Source organism: Alosa pseudoharengus, unplaced genomic scaffold (genome assembly GCF_046254945.1).
Source record: "Alosa pseudoharengus isolate Yale_2024_CS ecotype anadromous, Long Island Sound unplaced genomic scaffold, YU_APseudo_1.1 YU_APseudo_1.1_scf_6, whole genome shotgun sequence".
In the NCBI taxonomy this organism is placed as follows: domain Eukaryota; kingdom Metazoa; phylum Chordata; class Actinopteri; order Clupeiformes; family Clupeidae; genus Alosa; species Alosa pseudoharengus.
In genome coordinates, this window is record NW_027468848.1 from 34,651,079 (window position 1) to 34,669,158 (window position 18,080).

The following is an 18,080-nucleotide window of genomic DNA, read 5'->3' on the forward strand; positions in this document are numbered from 1 at the left end:
GAGCTGGAGGCTCAAGAAAGGAGAAGGAATCAAGAGGCCGCCAGCCACTGCTCCCCACACCAGACAGCTGGGGGAGACTAGTATGCCAAAAGGCAACAGAACCACATAGTGTCTGCGTGGGACTTTAGGTGTTGGTCTTATCTAATGAAGGGGGAGTGTATGGCCTGCTTTAATACAACCCCCCACTGCCTCCTATGCCCCTGGTCAAAACACTGGGATGAGAGTGTTAAAATGTAGTGTCATAGTAACCTTGGAGACAAGAGCTAAAGAAAACAAACAGAGAGACAGTGTGTGTATTTACATAAGTGATTTAACCAGAAGTGTTATTTTGTGAATGTCAGTTGTGAGGGGAGGGATGGTTGTGTGACATAAAAAAAAAAAGACACAGTGTGATTTCCCACAGTCAACATATTAGTGTAGATCATGAAGTTAACACAGTCAGTAACACAAGGGTGTGTTAGAGGTGTGCAGCCTCTGTAGGAAAAGCTGCTAGATGGCAGAAACTCCCAAGTTGTGAAAGTGTAAGTTGTGCAATCTCAAGACACCACCAGCTAAAAGCAACAGAAGCCTGATTGAGACACTGGGTACATTCACATTTACACGTTTATTTATCATCTCTCTCCCCCCACCCCAACCCACATTGCAACTCATTTGAATCATTTCATAAAAATAGAAGATACACACTAATACATCTTTGCCTCGGCAGAGGAAATGAAGATCAGCATCTCCACACATATTTGTCATCAGACTTCATGTTCATCATCAGTAAGCATCATCAGTATTACTTAACTGTCATCGTCCATTCACACTGGGATATATGAGTTTTACACAGCAACACAAGTAAAACTATCGGCAAGGCTAGTTTACTTCGAACAGCACACTTGGGAAAAGGGTCATTTGAAGCACTACAGTAGAATTGCATAGGTTAGCCACACTTTAAATGCAAACAAGATAAACTGTACAACATGTTCATAGGAGGGGGAGAGAGAGAGAGTGAGAAGACGGGGGGGTTGAGAGCGTAGCCATCAACACAAGCTCAGCAATTCACAGCTTGGTCTGAGTCATATCTCTAAAGCAAAACCATGGCTTGTGTACACAAGTTGGTAACTCAAGAGTTGTTAAAGACCATACTATGCTCTATTTCACATCTTAGTGGAGTTCCTCTTTCCATAAGTACTTCATACATTTGCATTGTAATTCTTTAATGTGCAAATACATAAGTCTTTGAATACTCTGCACAAGCTAGATATGGTCCAATTTTCAATAGTGATTATGCTTTCTTTGAAATTAAAAACACACTTTGGTTTTACACTTTAATGCTAAAATTATTTAAATTCACACGTTAATTTTAGGTCCACAAAAAAAGAGATAAATATCTCCACTCTAACAGGCTGTCAGGGTGACTAACAGCTCATGAGCAAGAGCAATCAGTTTTAAAATGCTGTTTGACTGCTCGGTAGAAATGGATATGTCCCTATACTTAAATGTGGAAGAGATCTATGGCCATCTACAGAGTAATCATGGGTGCAAAAATGCTTGGTTTGGTACCCTACCCATCCTCCTCTGGTCCATCAGTCTGACAGAAAGGGATGGGGGGGGGGGGGGGGGGAGGAGGACAGTGACATCAGGAAGAGAGCTTCCGTCATGAGCGCTGCCAGTGACAGGGAGGTAGGGTGTGGGATGGGCTCAACCACAACAACATCTTTAGAAAAATAAAAGAATTCAGGACATTACAAGTGACTACACTGAAATGCTCTATTCTTTCTCCAGGAAAAAAAACAACAAACAATTAAAAGGCCAGTAATTGGATGACTCCATTTAGGGAGGACAAGGTTTGATACCTTTGGTAACAGTGTAGCTGTTAGTATAGTCCAGCATTGTAAACTAGCCTCATCAACTAGCATTAAAGCAAGACATAAATCTAGTCTTGATAGAATCTGGCCATAATTGGTCCCATGGTATGGACAACTAGTTCTCCACTTAGCATGTGATTATGCTAGTTATAGCCTGAGACATGACCATATACAACGTTGCCTGGTGGCTTGAAAAGTACCGCCAAATAAAGCGCAATTCAGAGGCCCTTTGGCAACCAACTGAATCATATTGTTAGTCAGGTAAACTTGAAAGTGCCATAAGTCACGTAGGGATGTAACGGTATGAAAATTTAACCTCACGATTATAGTGACCAAAATTATCACGGTTTTCGGTACGATCGCGGCATTTTTAAAAGTGTGTTCAATATGTTCAGAAAGCACTGATAGGCCTACACAAGCTGAAATAGTTTCAAAAAGTGTCCCGTTCACTTTTTCCTTGGTCATGTTTAATTGGCTATGCGCTTATAGCTTAACTTACCCTACCATTACTTGAAGTTTGCTATTTCTGTTATTTGGATCCAATAAGTGAGACCAAGGTAAGTGTTCAAAATAAAACTTTAGGCTACTATTTAATGTGGACGCGAATATAAAAAGATGCAGAGTGGCTACATGATACAGTGCACGTTTTGCGGTGAAAATGTTACGCCTTTTAAAATCAGGTGTAGCCTAATCCGAATCGCAGTTAAAACCGTCAATTAGACAACAGAATCAGTAGGGTACCAGTTTTGTTTCATTGTACCAGGCCTACTGTATGTCAAAAGCAGGCTCGGATGAAGCTGGGAAGGATTAAACACACTGTTTCCACACAGCGGTAATCAACCGTGATAATTATGATATTTGAAAAGAAAACGGTAATTGTTATCGTCAACATTTTTATCGCGGTTTACCATTATACCGGTAATCGTTACATCCCTAAAGTCACGTGATCACAACTTCCTTGTGTTAGACAGGAAGGTGTGCCTTGGATAGAAGTTAAAGGTAATGAGTGACTGACGTGTTGATTACATGACTAGTCATTTGCAAACCCAATCAGGTCAGAGATGTATAATAGAAGTATCCTGCTTCAGTGATGGACTATTCTCATGTGTATCATTTCAAAACCAACCACATTTCCTGGTGAAAGAACAGAGAAAAAGACAACAACTGAGGACTGACAAGTCATTTTTACAACCCCAAAATAATATTATTTTCATGAAGAAAGAAATAGTACATGTAGTATATATTCCTTTGACACTTCTTACATTCATTCTACAATACTATCAACACACACATGTATTCATCACATAGATAGACAACTTCTCATAGATATGTAACAACTGGATTTGACTACTCCTCAAATATGAGAAAAAGGAATAATATTTTGAGTTTGTACAGGAGAGAGAGTACGGACACCCTGCTGTCCACACCACAAGTGAGGACACCACAGTGAGACGTACTGTAAGGAAATCAAAGTGAGCAAACTACAGCATCAAAAGCAGTGAGGGATATGTACAGTGCAATGGAGACGCAACAGAGTTGCAGTCTATGGATGACTGCTAGTTGACCAGTGAGATGGAATGAAAGAAAGAACGTCTGGATAAAGAAACATAACTGCCCGCAAAACAACACTGACACAGGCACACACAAACGCACACACACGCAAACACACACACACACTTATGAAGTGTGCAGACTACTTCATAGGTCCTACTCTTTCATTTCATGGTAAAACGTAAGTAACAACTAGTGATGGGCAAATGAAGCTTTGGTGAACCACTAAACCACAGCAGTGTGAAGCTAGCAACACTAATGAAAAAATCCAATATGGCTGCCACATGTAGATTTTTCAACATAAAAATCCTTACCCAAACCAGTATATGTAACCAAAAATATTGGTTTGCTAAGGACTTTTATGTTGAAAAATGTATGTGTGGCGGCCATCTTTTTGCTTTTCAGCTAGTGTCGCTAGGTTCACACTGCTGTGGTTCAGTGGTTCACCAAAGCTTCATTTGCCCATCACTAGTAACAACCCCTTGTAAGGGGTATGGGTGACTTTCACTGTGTAAGTGATACATCTACAAGAGTGCCTAGGCAGTCAGGTCTCCACAAACATCCCAGAGCAGCACTCTTATTTGTAACAGCTTAGGAAATGACCTCTGTAGGTGGATATGTTTGCCATACTGTATATATTGCACATGCAGAAGGTTGTGTATAACTAGATATCCCAACGTCAGGCGGACATGCGCTATGATCACAGTTACTGTATCTAAGCGCCATTAGGACTGACTATGATGACTGCTGTCCAGACAAACTGACCTGATATCTGAAACTTTGTTTGGACCAGTCTGGATATGCAACAATAATGTGACAAGTTGGACACAACAACAACAAATCTGGTACGTACATATCTGTATAGAGTGTTAACAGACGACAAACAAAAAAAGCAGTTAGCTATAGTTCAGAACCAAAATTACAATGAATGAGAACAAAAAACACACTTATTACAACCTGGGACAGTGAACAAGACGACAAAATGATATTCCCAATCGGGACTCTCGTCTACCCCATGCACAGATGATGGGGAGAGGAGGAGAACAGAAACAGACAGACTGCACACAGAACACATTAGCCAGGCAGTCAGCAGGCAGGGGGGGAGGGGAGAGGGGAGAGAGAGCGTTTGGTGCAGCAGGCAGACCAGACCAAACGAGACCAGACGAGACAGGACGAGCAATGGCAGCCCAATGACTAGAGGCCGATTCGGGAGGGGATCTGATACGGAACTGGATGCGCTCCCGAGTCGACTCCTCTCTGGGGATGAGTATGGGCATGAGACATGAGCCATGAGACATGAAGCAGCCAAGAGCGGGAGGGCAGGACAAGACTGGCAGGTCAAACACCACTAGTGGACACACAGGTTCGTTTTGGTTGTTCGGGGCCAATGCAGAGGAGTAGGAGAACGGACAGAAGCACAGGAGAGGGAGTCGGCCGGGGACAACTGCCATTTTACCCACCTAGTCAACTGGGGGCTAGGACACGTTTTGAATGTCTGTTTCTAAGGTGGAACCAATGCTACCCACCCACCCACCTACCCACGGTGACCTGGGGGCAGGTTTGATTTGCATAATGTCCCTTCACCTCTCCCTTGCACCCCAGGTCAACCCTCGACCCTTGACCCTCGACCCCACCCCCAGGCCCTTCTGTTCTGTCCCTCTACAGGTCGATGAGCTGGTCCACCAGCATCAGGGAGCGGGCCAGACTGGGCAGACTGGACTCTGAGCTGCCACTGTTACTGCGAGAATGACCACCTACAGCATGCCGGAGAGAGAGGGAAGAGAGAGAGAGAGAGAGAGAGAGAGAGAGAGAGAGAGAGAGAGAGAGAGAGAGAGAGAGAGAGAGAGAGGATGGATGCAAGAGCCATGGGGTAGACAATGGATAGTGGGAAAGATAGAGGAAAGGATAGATAAATGGAGATGGGAAGGTGGTGAATGAAGAATGAGAGATATATGGAGGGAGGGAGGGAAGGGTAAGTAGAAGGTTTGAGAGAAGACCAAGCGGAGAGGAAATGGCATGTGTGTGTGAGTGAGAAAGAATGCAATGGGTGAATGATGAAAACAAGAGAGGAAGAGAGAGATGGATAAAATGAGAGATGGAGAAGACAACACCAGGGAGGCAGATGAGGGGATCAGAAAGAAAGGTGAAAAAAGAGAAGGCAGAGAGGAAGAGAGGAGAAAAGGAAAAAAAGGAAGTGAAGGCGTGTTAAATTTGATAAGCTGCAGCTTTAAATGGAGACAGAGAGACAGTTTGCTGGATAGAGGAGAAATGTCATATTTCTCGTCTAAACCAGGAGAAGGGACATATACTCAATGTTGGAGATGTGCAAAGATTAGGAAGCCATTAGAGTTCAGATATTAAATGTAAGTACAGCCACAAATCTGGTGATGGATACCACTCATACCCGATGCAGATATTACATTTGACAAGCCTTGCCAGGAAAAGCATACAACTGCCAATAGTTAGGAATGAGTCTATATACCCAGATTACTATAATGCATACAACTGCCAATAATCAGGAATGATTATATACCTAGATTACTATAAGGAGCACCTCATGCAGTCTGTCATTTTTTACAAATTGTGTAAGTTCTGACTTCAAACAGAAAGTTGGCAATTGTTCTTTGCTGTGCTGATGATATCCCTGAACACCCAGATTCTGATTATGGTCTATAATCTTTAAGCTGGTCTAGGTATGATGAAGATGATGGTCTAAAGAAAATACATGCGTTTAAGCTTCTGTTTGCAGCCTTTTAAAAGAGAAGGGGTGGGGGTGGTTTGGGGGGAGGACAGGTGAGACACTAGCTACCTGCGACCTTACCTTGGTTGGAGTTTTTGGAGATGAGGACGGGGATGGGGTCAAACTGGTCATCTGCACCCTTCACCCCACTGCCCTCGGCCGGCTCAAAGCCAGAGATGAGGTAAGCAGAGTCTGCAGCAGGGGATGGGGGAGGCGGGGAAGGAGGGATGAGAGGGAGGGGAAGAATAGAAGGTACAGGGGAGAGTAGATAATGAGAAGATCAGAAGGAGAGAATAAAAGGGAGGGGAAGAGAGAGAGAGGCAGGTAAGACCAAGACAGTGGGTGGGATTGAATAGGTGGATTAGCGCAGCCAGAAAAAGGATAATCAAAGAACAGAAAATCACAGGGGAAAAAAACAGTTGTGAAGAAATAAAAACAAGGAGCCGAGCAAAGCCAGAGCTGAACTACAAACCAAAGACATACATCTCACACAGTAGGTCAGGTTCTGAAAGCTGACATGCTGCAAAAGCTTATTTTATTAGCTCTCCTGTGCCAACTCTGAACCAGACCTTCTATTTGTATCTATTTTTACTTTCTACTCTGATGTTGACCCTATACTACCTTCCAAAACATATGCAAATCACAAAATAACCCTCTGGAAGTTTCCAGAGAGTTCTGGAAGGTGTGATGCCCAGTCAGAGCGGAGGCAGCTCTGGTAACAGGTGCGGAGGTGGGCGGGGCACTCTTACCCGCAGCTGTAGGCTGTCCGGAGCCCATGGAGGTGGCGGGAGCAAAGTCGTCCAGACAGGGGCCGCCCGTGGAGGAGGAGGAGGCAGCAGAGGAGAGAAGCGGAGCCGCAGGGATAGAGGGGTGAGAGAGCAGGGACAGGCCCAGGAGAGTGTCCTCTCCAGCCAACACGTCTGGAGCGAGGGATGGAGGGAGAAAGAGATGCGGAAGAACGTGAGAGAGATAGAGAGAGGGAGAGAAAAAGAGAGGGATAGTGAGAGATGCAGAGAAAGAGATAGAAGGAGATGCAGAGAAAGTGAGCGAGAGAAAGAGAGAGATGTAGAAAAATGAGAGAGATGCAGACAAAGTGAAGGAATGAAAGAAAGCAAGAAAACAGGATGCAGAGAGAAATGGAGAAAGTCAAAGGACAGAGAGATTTGACAGGGCCAGGAGTGTCACATAATAGGCCAGGCAGTGAGGAGGATGGTGGGAGAGAAAAGGAGGAAAAAAGGGAAAAAGACATGAAATGACATGTTAGATATTAGAGCCCAAACTGAAGAGAAAGCCTTTTTCCTCCTTCTCCATAAAACACATTTTTTTCAGAACTAATGACAGGGCAGTGAACTGATTCTTTAGGAGATGATGAGAATGATGAGATATCAGTTCAAAAACCTGCCTCTCAATCTTTTTTATAAACTAATATCACCACGGAAGCTTGCATGCTTAGTCCAGTTATATCTTAACATGAATGTCATGTTAACTAGATGTACCGCAGAGCGGTACAAAATATGACCGCCGCCCAGTCCAGCACATTTTTTCCACAAAAATAAATCACGCTGAAAGGCCTATATGATTCTAACTGTCTCACTAAATTGCATTATCCACACTCAATTCTCACTGGTATCTGCTAGACAACAAGTACCAAAACATGATTAGTTCATAGATTTCACATGTAAAAAAAAAAAAAAAAAAAAAAAAAAAATCTGACTAAACCTATATGACCGCCGCTTCGCTGCACGGCGGTCATAATAATGAATAATGAATGGGTCATAGGTACTCAGAATGCAGCACAGATACATTACACTGCCCTTCTTGTGAAAACACCCACACACCCCCACACTGCAATGCAGCAGCACAGCTAAACATAATCCACTTTAGCTTATCTAAGGAATAATTACATATCAGATGCTATTTTGGAGCACTGAGAAAGATGAGTGAGTTTTGCAGGGCTATCGGTTGACAGACATACCTGTCCAATAACGAGCAGTGTAGGGATCGATAATGAGACAAGCTTGTCATGATGAAACAGAGAGAGAGAGAGAGAGAGAGCTTGATAGAGAGACTGAGAGATACAATTATGCATACTATACTCTAAACTCTAAGTAAACTAGCTAACAAAAACAGCAGGACAGAGATAGAAGAGATTCCTCAAAAAGCTGTTCCTCAAAACAAAGCATTTTCTGCAGCAACACTGAACCACATGATAACTAAGCCTTTGGACAGGCACTGCAGTCACTAATGAACGCTTACTGACAAGGAGACCGGACAAAGGCAGACAAGGCTGTCATCACTGCTAACCACCAGCCAACGCCTAGCTCTGTCCACCCAAACCTTGCATAACATTGTGACAAATGACCGCCAACCACCCCCCCCCCACTTCCCGTTTCAACACGACACAATTCTCCAGTGTGGTGGAACGCATCGGACAGTCAGCCCAGTGTGCTGACCATTGTTTAGTGAGTCATGAAGGATAAGGTCATCGGGAGAGGACAGTGTAAGCTGTGGTGATTCTGCAACGTTCTGACGTATGCCACCTCCTGGAGCATGACTTAACTCATGCATCAAAAACTAGCCCCAGGTTAAGCTTCTACAACTTCTGCATCTCATTCAGTGCCAAAACAAAAACAAAAAAACAAAACAAAACAAACATAGTGCTCACAGTCTGGGATTTGGATTTTTGAACATGTCGTTAGAAATGACCAGGTTTCAAATAAAACAAATCAATGGAAAACAAAGTGTGTTGCAAATATACCGTACCCCTGCTTGTTCTATGTGAAAGACAACCTCTGTGTTTGCTAGTGACGCTTGTGTTCTGGATCTGCAAACAAATGTGTTTTGCTTTTCAGATCAGTGTTTATTTGTTTGTTTGTTTTTTGGCACGGGGGTGAGCTCCATATTCCCACTGTGAAAATCACTAGGGAGCGTTCTGAGAGGAAAACAGACATAGGCTAGACACAACACAACACACAGGCTTTAAAAGGCATGCACATCATCCTTCCGCTTTGAGTGGGCCTGGGCACGCAGAGGAGGAGGTCAGTGGTACTGACCAGGCAAGCTGGCGGCTGCGGCTGCCTCGCTGGGTCTCTGAGTCTGGGGTGCCTCTAGGCCAGGAATCAGGGAGTCCACACTAGCAGCTAAGAGGAGGAGGCAGGGAGAGAGAAGGAGGGGGAGGAGAGAAAGAGGAACAGAAGGAAGTATTGATGAGAGAGGGGGAAAGGGGGAGCGTAGCTTTTTGGAGGATTGTGAGCGAAATATGAGCAAAGAGTTCAGCGGTGGCTTAGAGGCTCTCAGGTCAAAATCTCGGCTTGCTATACAACATTACTATGTGGATTTGTCTTCCTCCTAAAGGATGCAGGCTTTCCTTTATGTCTTATGGTTTTGATTGAAAGCAGAGAGCATGTCATGAGACAGATAAGTGAGAGAGAGAGAGAAAGAGAGAGAGAAAGAGAAAGAGAGAGAGAGAGAGAGAGAGAGAGAGAGAGAGAGAGAGAGAGAAAGAGAGAGAGAGAAAGAGAGAGAGAGAGAGAGATATGTTTATACCCACACTGTATGTTGTATCTCTGTTTTCTTTCTTTTGTGATACTACTGTTGTGTAACACTAGTCACTAACACTTGTACCCAAACAGTCATGCCAATAAAACACCTTTGAGTTTGAGAGAGAGAGAGAGAAAGAGAGAGAGAGAGAGAAAGGGTGGATGGAGCAGAAACTGCAAGGAGGGTGGGGTTACCGTTGCCGTTGGCCTCCACAGGGGTGCTGAAGGGGTCAGAGGTGAGAGGTAAGAGGTCAGGGAGCAGCAGGGCGGAGCTGGAGGATGGCTCTGGGGATTTCAGCCCCTCAATCAGCTTCTCTAAGAGTGCAGCCGCACACAGCCAGCAGAGGAGGAGAGGAGAGAGGAGAGGAGAGGAGAAGAGATGAAGAGAGAATAGATGAAGGGAGGAGAAGAAGAGAGAAGAGATGAAGACATGAAGATGAAGAGGAGAGGAGAAGAGAGAAGAAATGAAGAGATGAGAGGAGTGAAATGAACAGTAGGGGATAAAGAGAGAGTAAGAGAAAAGACCAAAAGAAAGAAAGACGAAAGACAGACAGACAGAAAGAAAACACAGGAAATGAGAATGGAGAGGAGGGTATGAAATATGAGAGGGAAATGGAGGAGAGGAAGAGGACAGAGGCAGAGGGTAGAAGCACAGGGCAGGAGTAGAGAGAGAGTGAGAGAGAGAGAGAGAGAGAGAGAGAGAGATCACATCCTTTAGCAGAGTATAGAGAGAGAGAGAGAGATCACATCCTTTAGCAGAGTATAGAGAGAGATAGAGATCACATCCTTTAGCAGAGTATAGAGAGAGAGAGAGAGAGAGAGATCACATCCTTTAGCAATCACAAAAAGTCAGATACTCTGCTAATGTCCACATGCACAAACTACATTCACTTGACAGACAAAACCATCCACATAACCAGCCTCTGCTTGGTCAGACGTCCTCAACTAAGTTCAGAAAATCCAACTCACAGACTAAAAACACTGATGCTAGTCGTTGTTTCCCTCCAAGAACAACAACACCCACAGTTTTAGTTGACAAGCAGGACATACAAAGAACAAACATTGTGGTGTTAGAATTAGTCAGAAGTCCCAGCTCCACAGATGGAGGCAGAGAAGGCGAGACAGGACGAGTTCTCTTCACCATGCCTGTGAGCCAGCCTCTAGGCACACGGGTGTGTGCACTGACCCAGGGCAGCCTCACACAGATAGCGAATCACCAAACAACCGCACGCTCGGCCACTCGCACACGACTTTTCCACATGCAGTCTACTGCAACAGGCAACGGAAGGGGACAACCTCGGGTGAAGTCAAGGTGATGCTTGTTAGGGTTCTTACGTCGGAGAAAGGGAATCAGCGGGTCTCACGGCGTGCTGGGTGGCGCGTGTGGGCAAACGTGTCCCCATGCGTGTGAGTGAGTATGTGCTTCGCTCTTTACCCCCGGGTGGCGTCGGTGACCACGCTTGGCGTCATACTTACAGGTGAGGGCGGCGGATATGAGGGAGTGAGAGGGCAGAGTTGAGGGGGCAGGGCAGGGGTCAGGGGTCAGGCGCCATGGCCCTCAGGCAATGGCGCAGCAGATCTGGCGCTTTGACCCTTTCACTGGGTGAAGAGAGTTCAAAGGTCAGCACCAACAGGCTATCACAATCTGTACTAACGTGAATGTGCATCGTGTCCAGTTCATTACTGTATCGCCTCTGTGAGTGACTTTCTACCCGGTGCACCATTTAAAACTGACACTAATTCAGTATTCCGATTTTCAAATTTCTTTACAATGTATAACTGGCAGTGAGTTTAGTCAGTGCACTTATCTGATGCAAAAACTCAGCTTACACTTCAGTGGAAACAAAGAGATACAAATAACAGACAACATGATCAAAAAGGAAGTCACTGGAATGAGATCCAAGGCTACACTCAGAAGGTTTACGTGTGTGTGTGTGTGTGTGTGTGTGTGTGTGTGTGTGTGTGTGTGTGTGTGTGTGTGTGTGTGTGTGTGTGTGTGTGTGTGTGTGTGTGTGTGTGTGTGTGTGTGTGTGTGTGTGTGTGAGTGTGAGTGTGAGTGTGAGTGTGAGTGTGAGTGTGAGAGAGAGAGAGAGAGAGAGAGAGAGAGAGAGAGAGAGAGAGAGAGAGAGAGACGCCTCCTCAGATAGGATTACCCTGGCACAGCCCATCTTACGTAAGACCTGCGGCTGATTTTGATCTCCTTCATTCCCAAGAAAGCAGCATCTAAAGCCTTTTATTGCCCCTAACAAGAACACCAACTCCACAAGAAAACAAAGGCTGATACCGTACATCGAGAAGATGTGGGCGGCCCGCCAGACTACCCATCACCTTTTGACTGACGGCCAAGTCCAGCCCCTCTGCTCCCGCCCACCGCGGTAGACTGACAGGAGCCATTCCATCAGCCAGAACATCCCTCTCCGAGTCAGCCCACAATCCAATTAAAGACCACACCCTCTTTGTTACCAGGCAATGGCCGAGAGGAGGGGACGCCCGGAATGGCAAACGTGAGCGCGAGCCTCCTGGTGCCCTCTATGCGTGTCACCAAGAGGGCATGTGCAGCCAGAGGAGAGGATCTCGCCAATCACTCTGAGACTCCAGGTTCCAGGGGACTGCTTTTACAGGGACACTGGACCTGCAATTCATCCATTTAATACTGATGACCAGCTTTAGTTGATGAGAACAAAGGAATCTCCCTGAGTAAGAACTACAAGTTCCCTTTGTACCAAAACAGACCAAAGAAACTGAGGCAGAAGGAAGACATATTTGTGTTGCATGGGGGGGGATCAAGCTTCTCAGAGTTATTACCCACTGATACCCGAGAAGGCAGTTATCAGAACCATCAGCCAGGAGTAATATGCCTGGGTAATTAACTGCAGGGTAATCGTAGGGGCAATTTGCATGATGTACCTGCACTGGGCAATGGGGGCATTACATGGGATAACAATGAGCAGGTGGAGAGTAGGGGGGTATCTCTGATATCTGAGAGGGGTAACCAGAGAACAGGGGGGCAGCTGGGTGCAAGGGGGATCCCAGAGAGAAGGGAGTATTTAGTAACACTGGGTTGTTAAAAAGGCCCAGGACCACCTAACGCACTGGGCTTCAGACCAGTGCTCAACGCATAAATGCCTCTTAAAGTTTAGGAGACATCTGGGAAAATGGGTCAAGGAGAACCAGCTGGACAGCACAAGCAGAGGGAAATGGGTGAAGGACTCTGTCTCTCTGATGGAGACAGAGACGTTCTTCTACGAATACTATATACATATATGGGAGAGAGCAGCACTGCATTCCTGTCTCTTAACGGGGGCCAAGCCAGGAGTCAATGCAACAGCTGTCGGGACCATGTCAAGTCTGTGTGATTGCGTGTGTGTGATTGCGTGTGTGTGTGCGTGTGTGTGTGTGTGTGTGTGTGTGTTTGCTTTGGGGCTTACCTGTGCTTTGGGGGAAGCCCTTCGAGGGGGGGCCTTGGGCGTTGGGGACGGGCTGCAGGCCAGAGATGAGGTCCTCAGTGGAGGTGGGTCTCTCTGCTGGCTTGCCTGGAACAAGAGAAGTCACAGAGCTCAGACCACACGCTACAATGCAAGAAATATCTACATAATCATAATGAGAATACGTTTGTATAGTTTTTAACAGTCGTTTTCTGAGACAGACAAGATTTGGAGTGTGAATGTAGTTCAGTAGTGTGTCTAAATATCCAAACAGCCTGTCCTGAGTTCAATGCCAGGTCTGTGTATTAGCCAGTAGCCAATAGATTCCTTGACTGAGACAGGCGCTGTGTGAATGGGGCAACATGAGACAAAAACATGTTACTTTGGGGAGGCGTACCGTCAGCAAGCTTGGCAAAGTCCTTGTTGAGAAGCTCCTCTGCAGTAAGTTTGGAGAAGTTGTCGTCCCCGAAGGGGTTCCAAGAGGACTGGGCCCCCGGGGCAGCAGAGGGGGCAGAAGGGGCACTGCCATCTGCAGGCTGGTACACACTCTGCTGGGAGGAGCGCGGGGAGCCTGAGGGGGTGGTGCTAGCTGACCTGGAGAACATGAACACACACACACACACACACATTAAGGCTACATGAAGCGAATATTACAGTTAAAGTTGACTGGTATTTAGTAGACGCTTTTATCAAAAACACAGACTTGCAACGGTAGGTTCGGTAAGGCGGGGATCACATTAGCCAGCGGCAAGCGGCAGGTTTCCTATTGTTTTTCTATGGTTTAGCAGCGGAACGGTGGTAACGCTAGCGTTGAACTTGGTTCAACTTTCAAACCGCATTACGAGTGTATTCAATTGTCAGTTAAGGCAAACCGTTTGTGTTACCATAGGAACTAGATAGAACTTATTATAGCCTGAGCGTTGCGTTACGCTTGCTGCTGGCTAATGCGATCCCCACCTAACTGAACCTGGGCCAACCAACTGCTAGAAGGTGTGCTGCTCATTGCACATTACAAATAAAACATTGGTACATTAAGGGATAGTGGTACAAATAGCTGTGGTGGAATACATGGAGATGCTTTTAGGTGTTTTTTGTGGGTTCAGCATTCAGCATATGTGAGAGGGGGTGCAGTGTAGCATGTGACTGAAAAGACTTTTAGCACATGTCTGTGTGTGCAATGTCTGTGTGTGTGAGTTTGTGTGAGTGTGTGTGAATGTGTGTGTGTGTGTGTGTGTGTGTGTGTGGGGGTGGTGGAGTGCATTCACGTATACATGTGGGAATGTGTATATAAAAGTGGCACTCACTTGGACTTGTTGAGGCTGGCCTCTGCAGCAGCCGCCTGCAGCAGCTGGGTGGAGTGGCTGACCGGCACGCCGAACACGGCGCTGTGCGTCACGTCACTCAGGATGCGTCGGTGACCGGACTTGGGGGCCGACTTCGGGGAGGAGGGGGGCGTCAGAGAGCCCACCTTATGCATCCCCCGCCCCTGCAGAGGAAGAGGCGAGCAGAGGAGAGTGTGAGTGAGTTGAAACAGCCTTGAGTAGCCTAAGCTCAAGGCATTGGATCAGTATCATTGCACAGGTCAAGTACAAGTCACACGCGATAAGACACAGCCAACACTGTTCATTTGTTTGGTGTTTACTTAAGTTTACTTAAGTAACACTTGTTCCTAAATACTAAAATGTCAAATTTTTGTCACATAGAGTGTGATTGGCAAAGAATCCATAAAAGCAGAGCTGGAACTCATTTGGCTGCTACATGCAATTAGCGAAAATTAGCATACATGTCCTACAAGAGCATGTTGAATGCCAATATATGGCACGGATAGAATGGAGCCTTTATGGGGGTCTTGCTGGTGCTTTCCCAGTATGTTAATTTACTTGTAGAGGCTCAGTGAATGGAGGATTGTGTCCTACTAAGATGAGCTAAGTAACACAAACCCTTGGCAGAGTCTAAATAGAAGCTGGCAAACCAACTGGGTGATTTTTTTTATGTGGTGCTTTTCCAAACATTTGATGGTGACACCATACATTATATAGCTCAGGTTAAATGTTAAAAATACTATAAGGTATTGCATAACATACTTATTTTCAAAGTATGACAGCACACACTTACTCTGTAGGTAACCTTTCCCTTTAGGCATGGATATGATATACAGTAATAGTACACACAGGCAGGTGCAGAGTAGGCAGCATGCAGCAAACTCACTAATGTCTTTACATAGTGCTCAAACATGAATTTACAGACAGGTATTAGATATTTATATGTAGATTATTATCTACACTAGTGTAGACTATTCCTGATTTCTGTTATATATATATATATATATATATGAACGCATGGAATGGAATGGAATGAACGCATGATGTTCTCTCCAGAACTTGGACTTGAACAACAGTGAGCATGACCTGAGCATGACCTGAGCATGACCTGACTGTGGACTGACAGACTCTACCTGCTGCTGTTGCTGGGCAGAGAAGAACGCGGCTGCTGGAGGCTGCTTGACAAACATCTGGGGTGTGGCCTGTGGTGGAGAGGGAGTGGCCTGTACAGGTATGGGAGTGGCTTGTTGCGAGGCGACGGGCACCTGCTGTGGCTGTGACCTCTGCGATTGGAGAACAGGAGTGGGTGGGGCTGTGTTGATGTTCACACCTGTGAAAATGAAACAAACAGACCTCCTGAAATGCTGATTGAGGCACATTTTAATTGATCTATTTCTTTGAAGTTTTACCAAGTAGTGGCACATAAGATACAGTTAAGACTGTGTCCCTGTCCACACTAAGCTGGGTAAATAAAGGTCCTTCTGTCCACTCTAAAATGGCATATTCCGACGCCTAAAACAATACTTTTCGAAAACGCTCTTTGAGGTGCAGAAATTGGAAACTCCGGCTTCACACTGTTCTGTATTCAGTGAAAACGCAGAGATTTCAGATACGATGACGTGCGGTTGCCATGATACGGATCAAATTTAGTGTTCCAAACACCACCAACAACGAACACTTCTATGGCGTTTCAGTGTTCTAAAGTAGACGAAAAACAATACAAAAAACGATAATGTGGGCGGAGATCATTTTCACCTCAAACATGCGTGTTTATATTTACGCGGCTTAACGTGGACAGGGCCTGTGTCAACAAATGAGCTGAGGGCAGCCTGCGTGTGCAGTCCGAGGCTCATTAGCTTCTATAGTGGTGAGAGGATCTGATGTGGTGGTCCTGACCATTACAGCCTTTGACACGCTGAGGTCAGGATAGCCCAGAGAGGGATTGAGACACCTCCAGCTCATTAAGGCGTGTTTAAGAGCTATTTAAAACGTGGACAAATTGCACCGCTGGGATCACTAATCTGGCTGAGCTGAAGGACCACATAGTTCAATAATGCATGACTGGCCCAGGGAGAGACTGCAGGGAGAGAGGAAGGGAGAGAGAAAGAGAGAGAGGGAGGACAGGGAGGAGAGAGAGAGAGAGAGACAGAGAGAGAAAGAGAGACAGAGAGAGAGAGGGAGAGGGAGAGAGAGGGAGAGAGAGAGAGAGGAAAGACAGGGAGGAGAGAGAGAGAGACAGAGAGAGAGAGAGAGAGGGAGAGAGAGAGGGAGGACAGGGAGGAGATAGAGAGAGAGACAGAGAGACAGAGAGAGAGAGAGGGAGAGAGGGAGGGAGGACAGGGAGGAGAGAGAGAGAGAGAAAGGGGAAGTCGAGAGTGACAGATTGATTAAGGGAAAAGGGAAAAAAGAGGAGCAGGAAAAGGGGCGTGTCCATCAGCAAGCTTAAGAGACAGTTATGCTTTTCATTGGACACCTGCAGTGTCCACAGCAGAGGCCATTGTGTGGCAGTGCCAACTCTCCGCAGAGGCAATAGGTGGGGGTGGGGGGGGGCACAAAGAGAGGAAGAGGATGAGGAGGATGAGGAGGTGCCTACTGATGGATGGAGTGGCTCCAGGTGCTGCATTGGCCCGTTTGCGAGGAGTGAGGGCGGGCTGGATGGGCAGGATGCCCGTGATTGGCTGAGCCTGGGCAGCTTTGGGGCGCTGGCGCGGGGCGATGGAGGTCTCCATGGTGGGGACTGGGTCTGTGAGCCTGTGGAGAGGACACAGAAGCATACCTTTCTGCATTAAGCGTGCTTAAGTATTTGGGCCCAAAACGTTGTTCTTTTATGGTCCTTCATGGTCACTGAATTTGTTTCTGGCTTCTGGTTTACTTATAAGGAATTGAGAAGTGTAATGTGCTCTAGAAGTGATATGGTGCGGTTGCTCAGTGGAAAGTGGAGTGGAGTGGAAAGATCAGTTGCTCATGTTTCACTGACCTGGCTTTGGTCTGGCTTTTCTTTGCGACAGCTTCACTGGCTTTGATTGGCTCAGGGAGTTTTGCAGGAATGGGCGAACTCTGAGAAGGTGAGAAGTGCAATTAGACAAGCGCACACCAAACAAAAAGCGTCTTTTAGACATTTGATCACAGCATTTATCTGCCATTCCCTAATGGGCCCGGCGGCTATCAGTGAAAGCTCAACCCCCTCCCTCCCCCCAACCGGAGCCTTTCTGTGGTTCTTTGAGTCTGAGGAGACTGAACGCTGGACGCTGAAACGGGCCCATCAGCGCCTCACTACGGGGTTGGGGAGGAGGGGGAGCTGTGGAAGGGTGCCAGTTGGCAGAGGCCGACGCCATTCTGCTTCCCCTGTAATTATGCAGGCCGTTTGCGTCCTCCACTGAGAGGCTGACGGATGAATAAAACATACAAAAACATCCAGGCCCGGGGCTCGAGGAATTCAAAGGGACCCAAAACAAAAAATCACCCACAATGCCCCATCACCAGGACTTAATGCTTCCACGTGAGCTGTGAGCTCATTACAACTAGATAAATGACACATATGAAAGTGCATGTGTGTGTGTTTGTGTGTGTGTGTAAGAGAGAGAGTGCCCATGTTTATGGGCTGTTGTTGGAGTTGTGCTGTGTTTGGCTCAGCTTCTGTGCGGTGTGAC

At 46.2% G+C, this 18,080-nt stretch overlaps 1 protein-coding gene across 8 annotated transcripts in view; it reads right to left on the reverse strand.

Annotated features, from left to right (window-relative positions):
- aak1a (AP2 associated kinase 1a) overlaps positions 1 to 18,080 on the reverse strand; it is a 43,399-nt gene that overhangs the window by 4,208 nt on the left and 21,111 nt on the right. Inside the window, exons 9-19 of one of the 8 annotated variants that reach the window (XM_076271114.1) lie at positions 17,408 to 17,487; positions 17,024 to 17,181; positions 15,564 to 15,760; positions 14,413 to 14,594; positions 13,506 to 13,702; positions 13,112 to 13,216; positions 9,879 to 9,998; positions 9,198 to 9,284; positions 6,894 to 7,064; positions 6,226 to 6,336; positions 5,055 to 5,158 (exon numbers count right to left, since the gene is read on the reverse strand). In XM_076271114.1, coding sequence (XP_076127229.1) covers positions 5,064 to 5,158; positions 6,226 to 6,336; positions 6,894 to 7,064; positions 9,198 to 9,284; positions 9,879 to 9,998; positions 13,112 to 13,216; positions 13,506 to 13,702; positions 14,413 to 14,594; positions 15,564 to 15,760; positions 17,024 to 17,181; positions 17,408 to 17,487 — 1,503 coding nt within the window. In that variant the 3' untranslated portion in view covers positions 5,055 to 5,063. Of the gene's footprint in view, positions 1 to 5,054; positions 5,159 to 6,225; positions 6,337 to 6,893; positions 7,065 to 9,197; positions 9,285 to 9,878; positions 9,999 to 13,111; positions 13,217 to 13,505; positions 13,703 to 14,412; positions 14,595 to 15,563; positions 15,761 to 17,023; positions 17,182 to 17,407; positions 17,488 to 18,080 lie in introns of those variants that run through there. The other 7 variants (XM_076271107.1, XM_076271109.1, XM_076271108.1 and 4 more) reach the window with 7 other exon arrangements.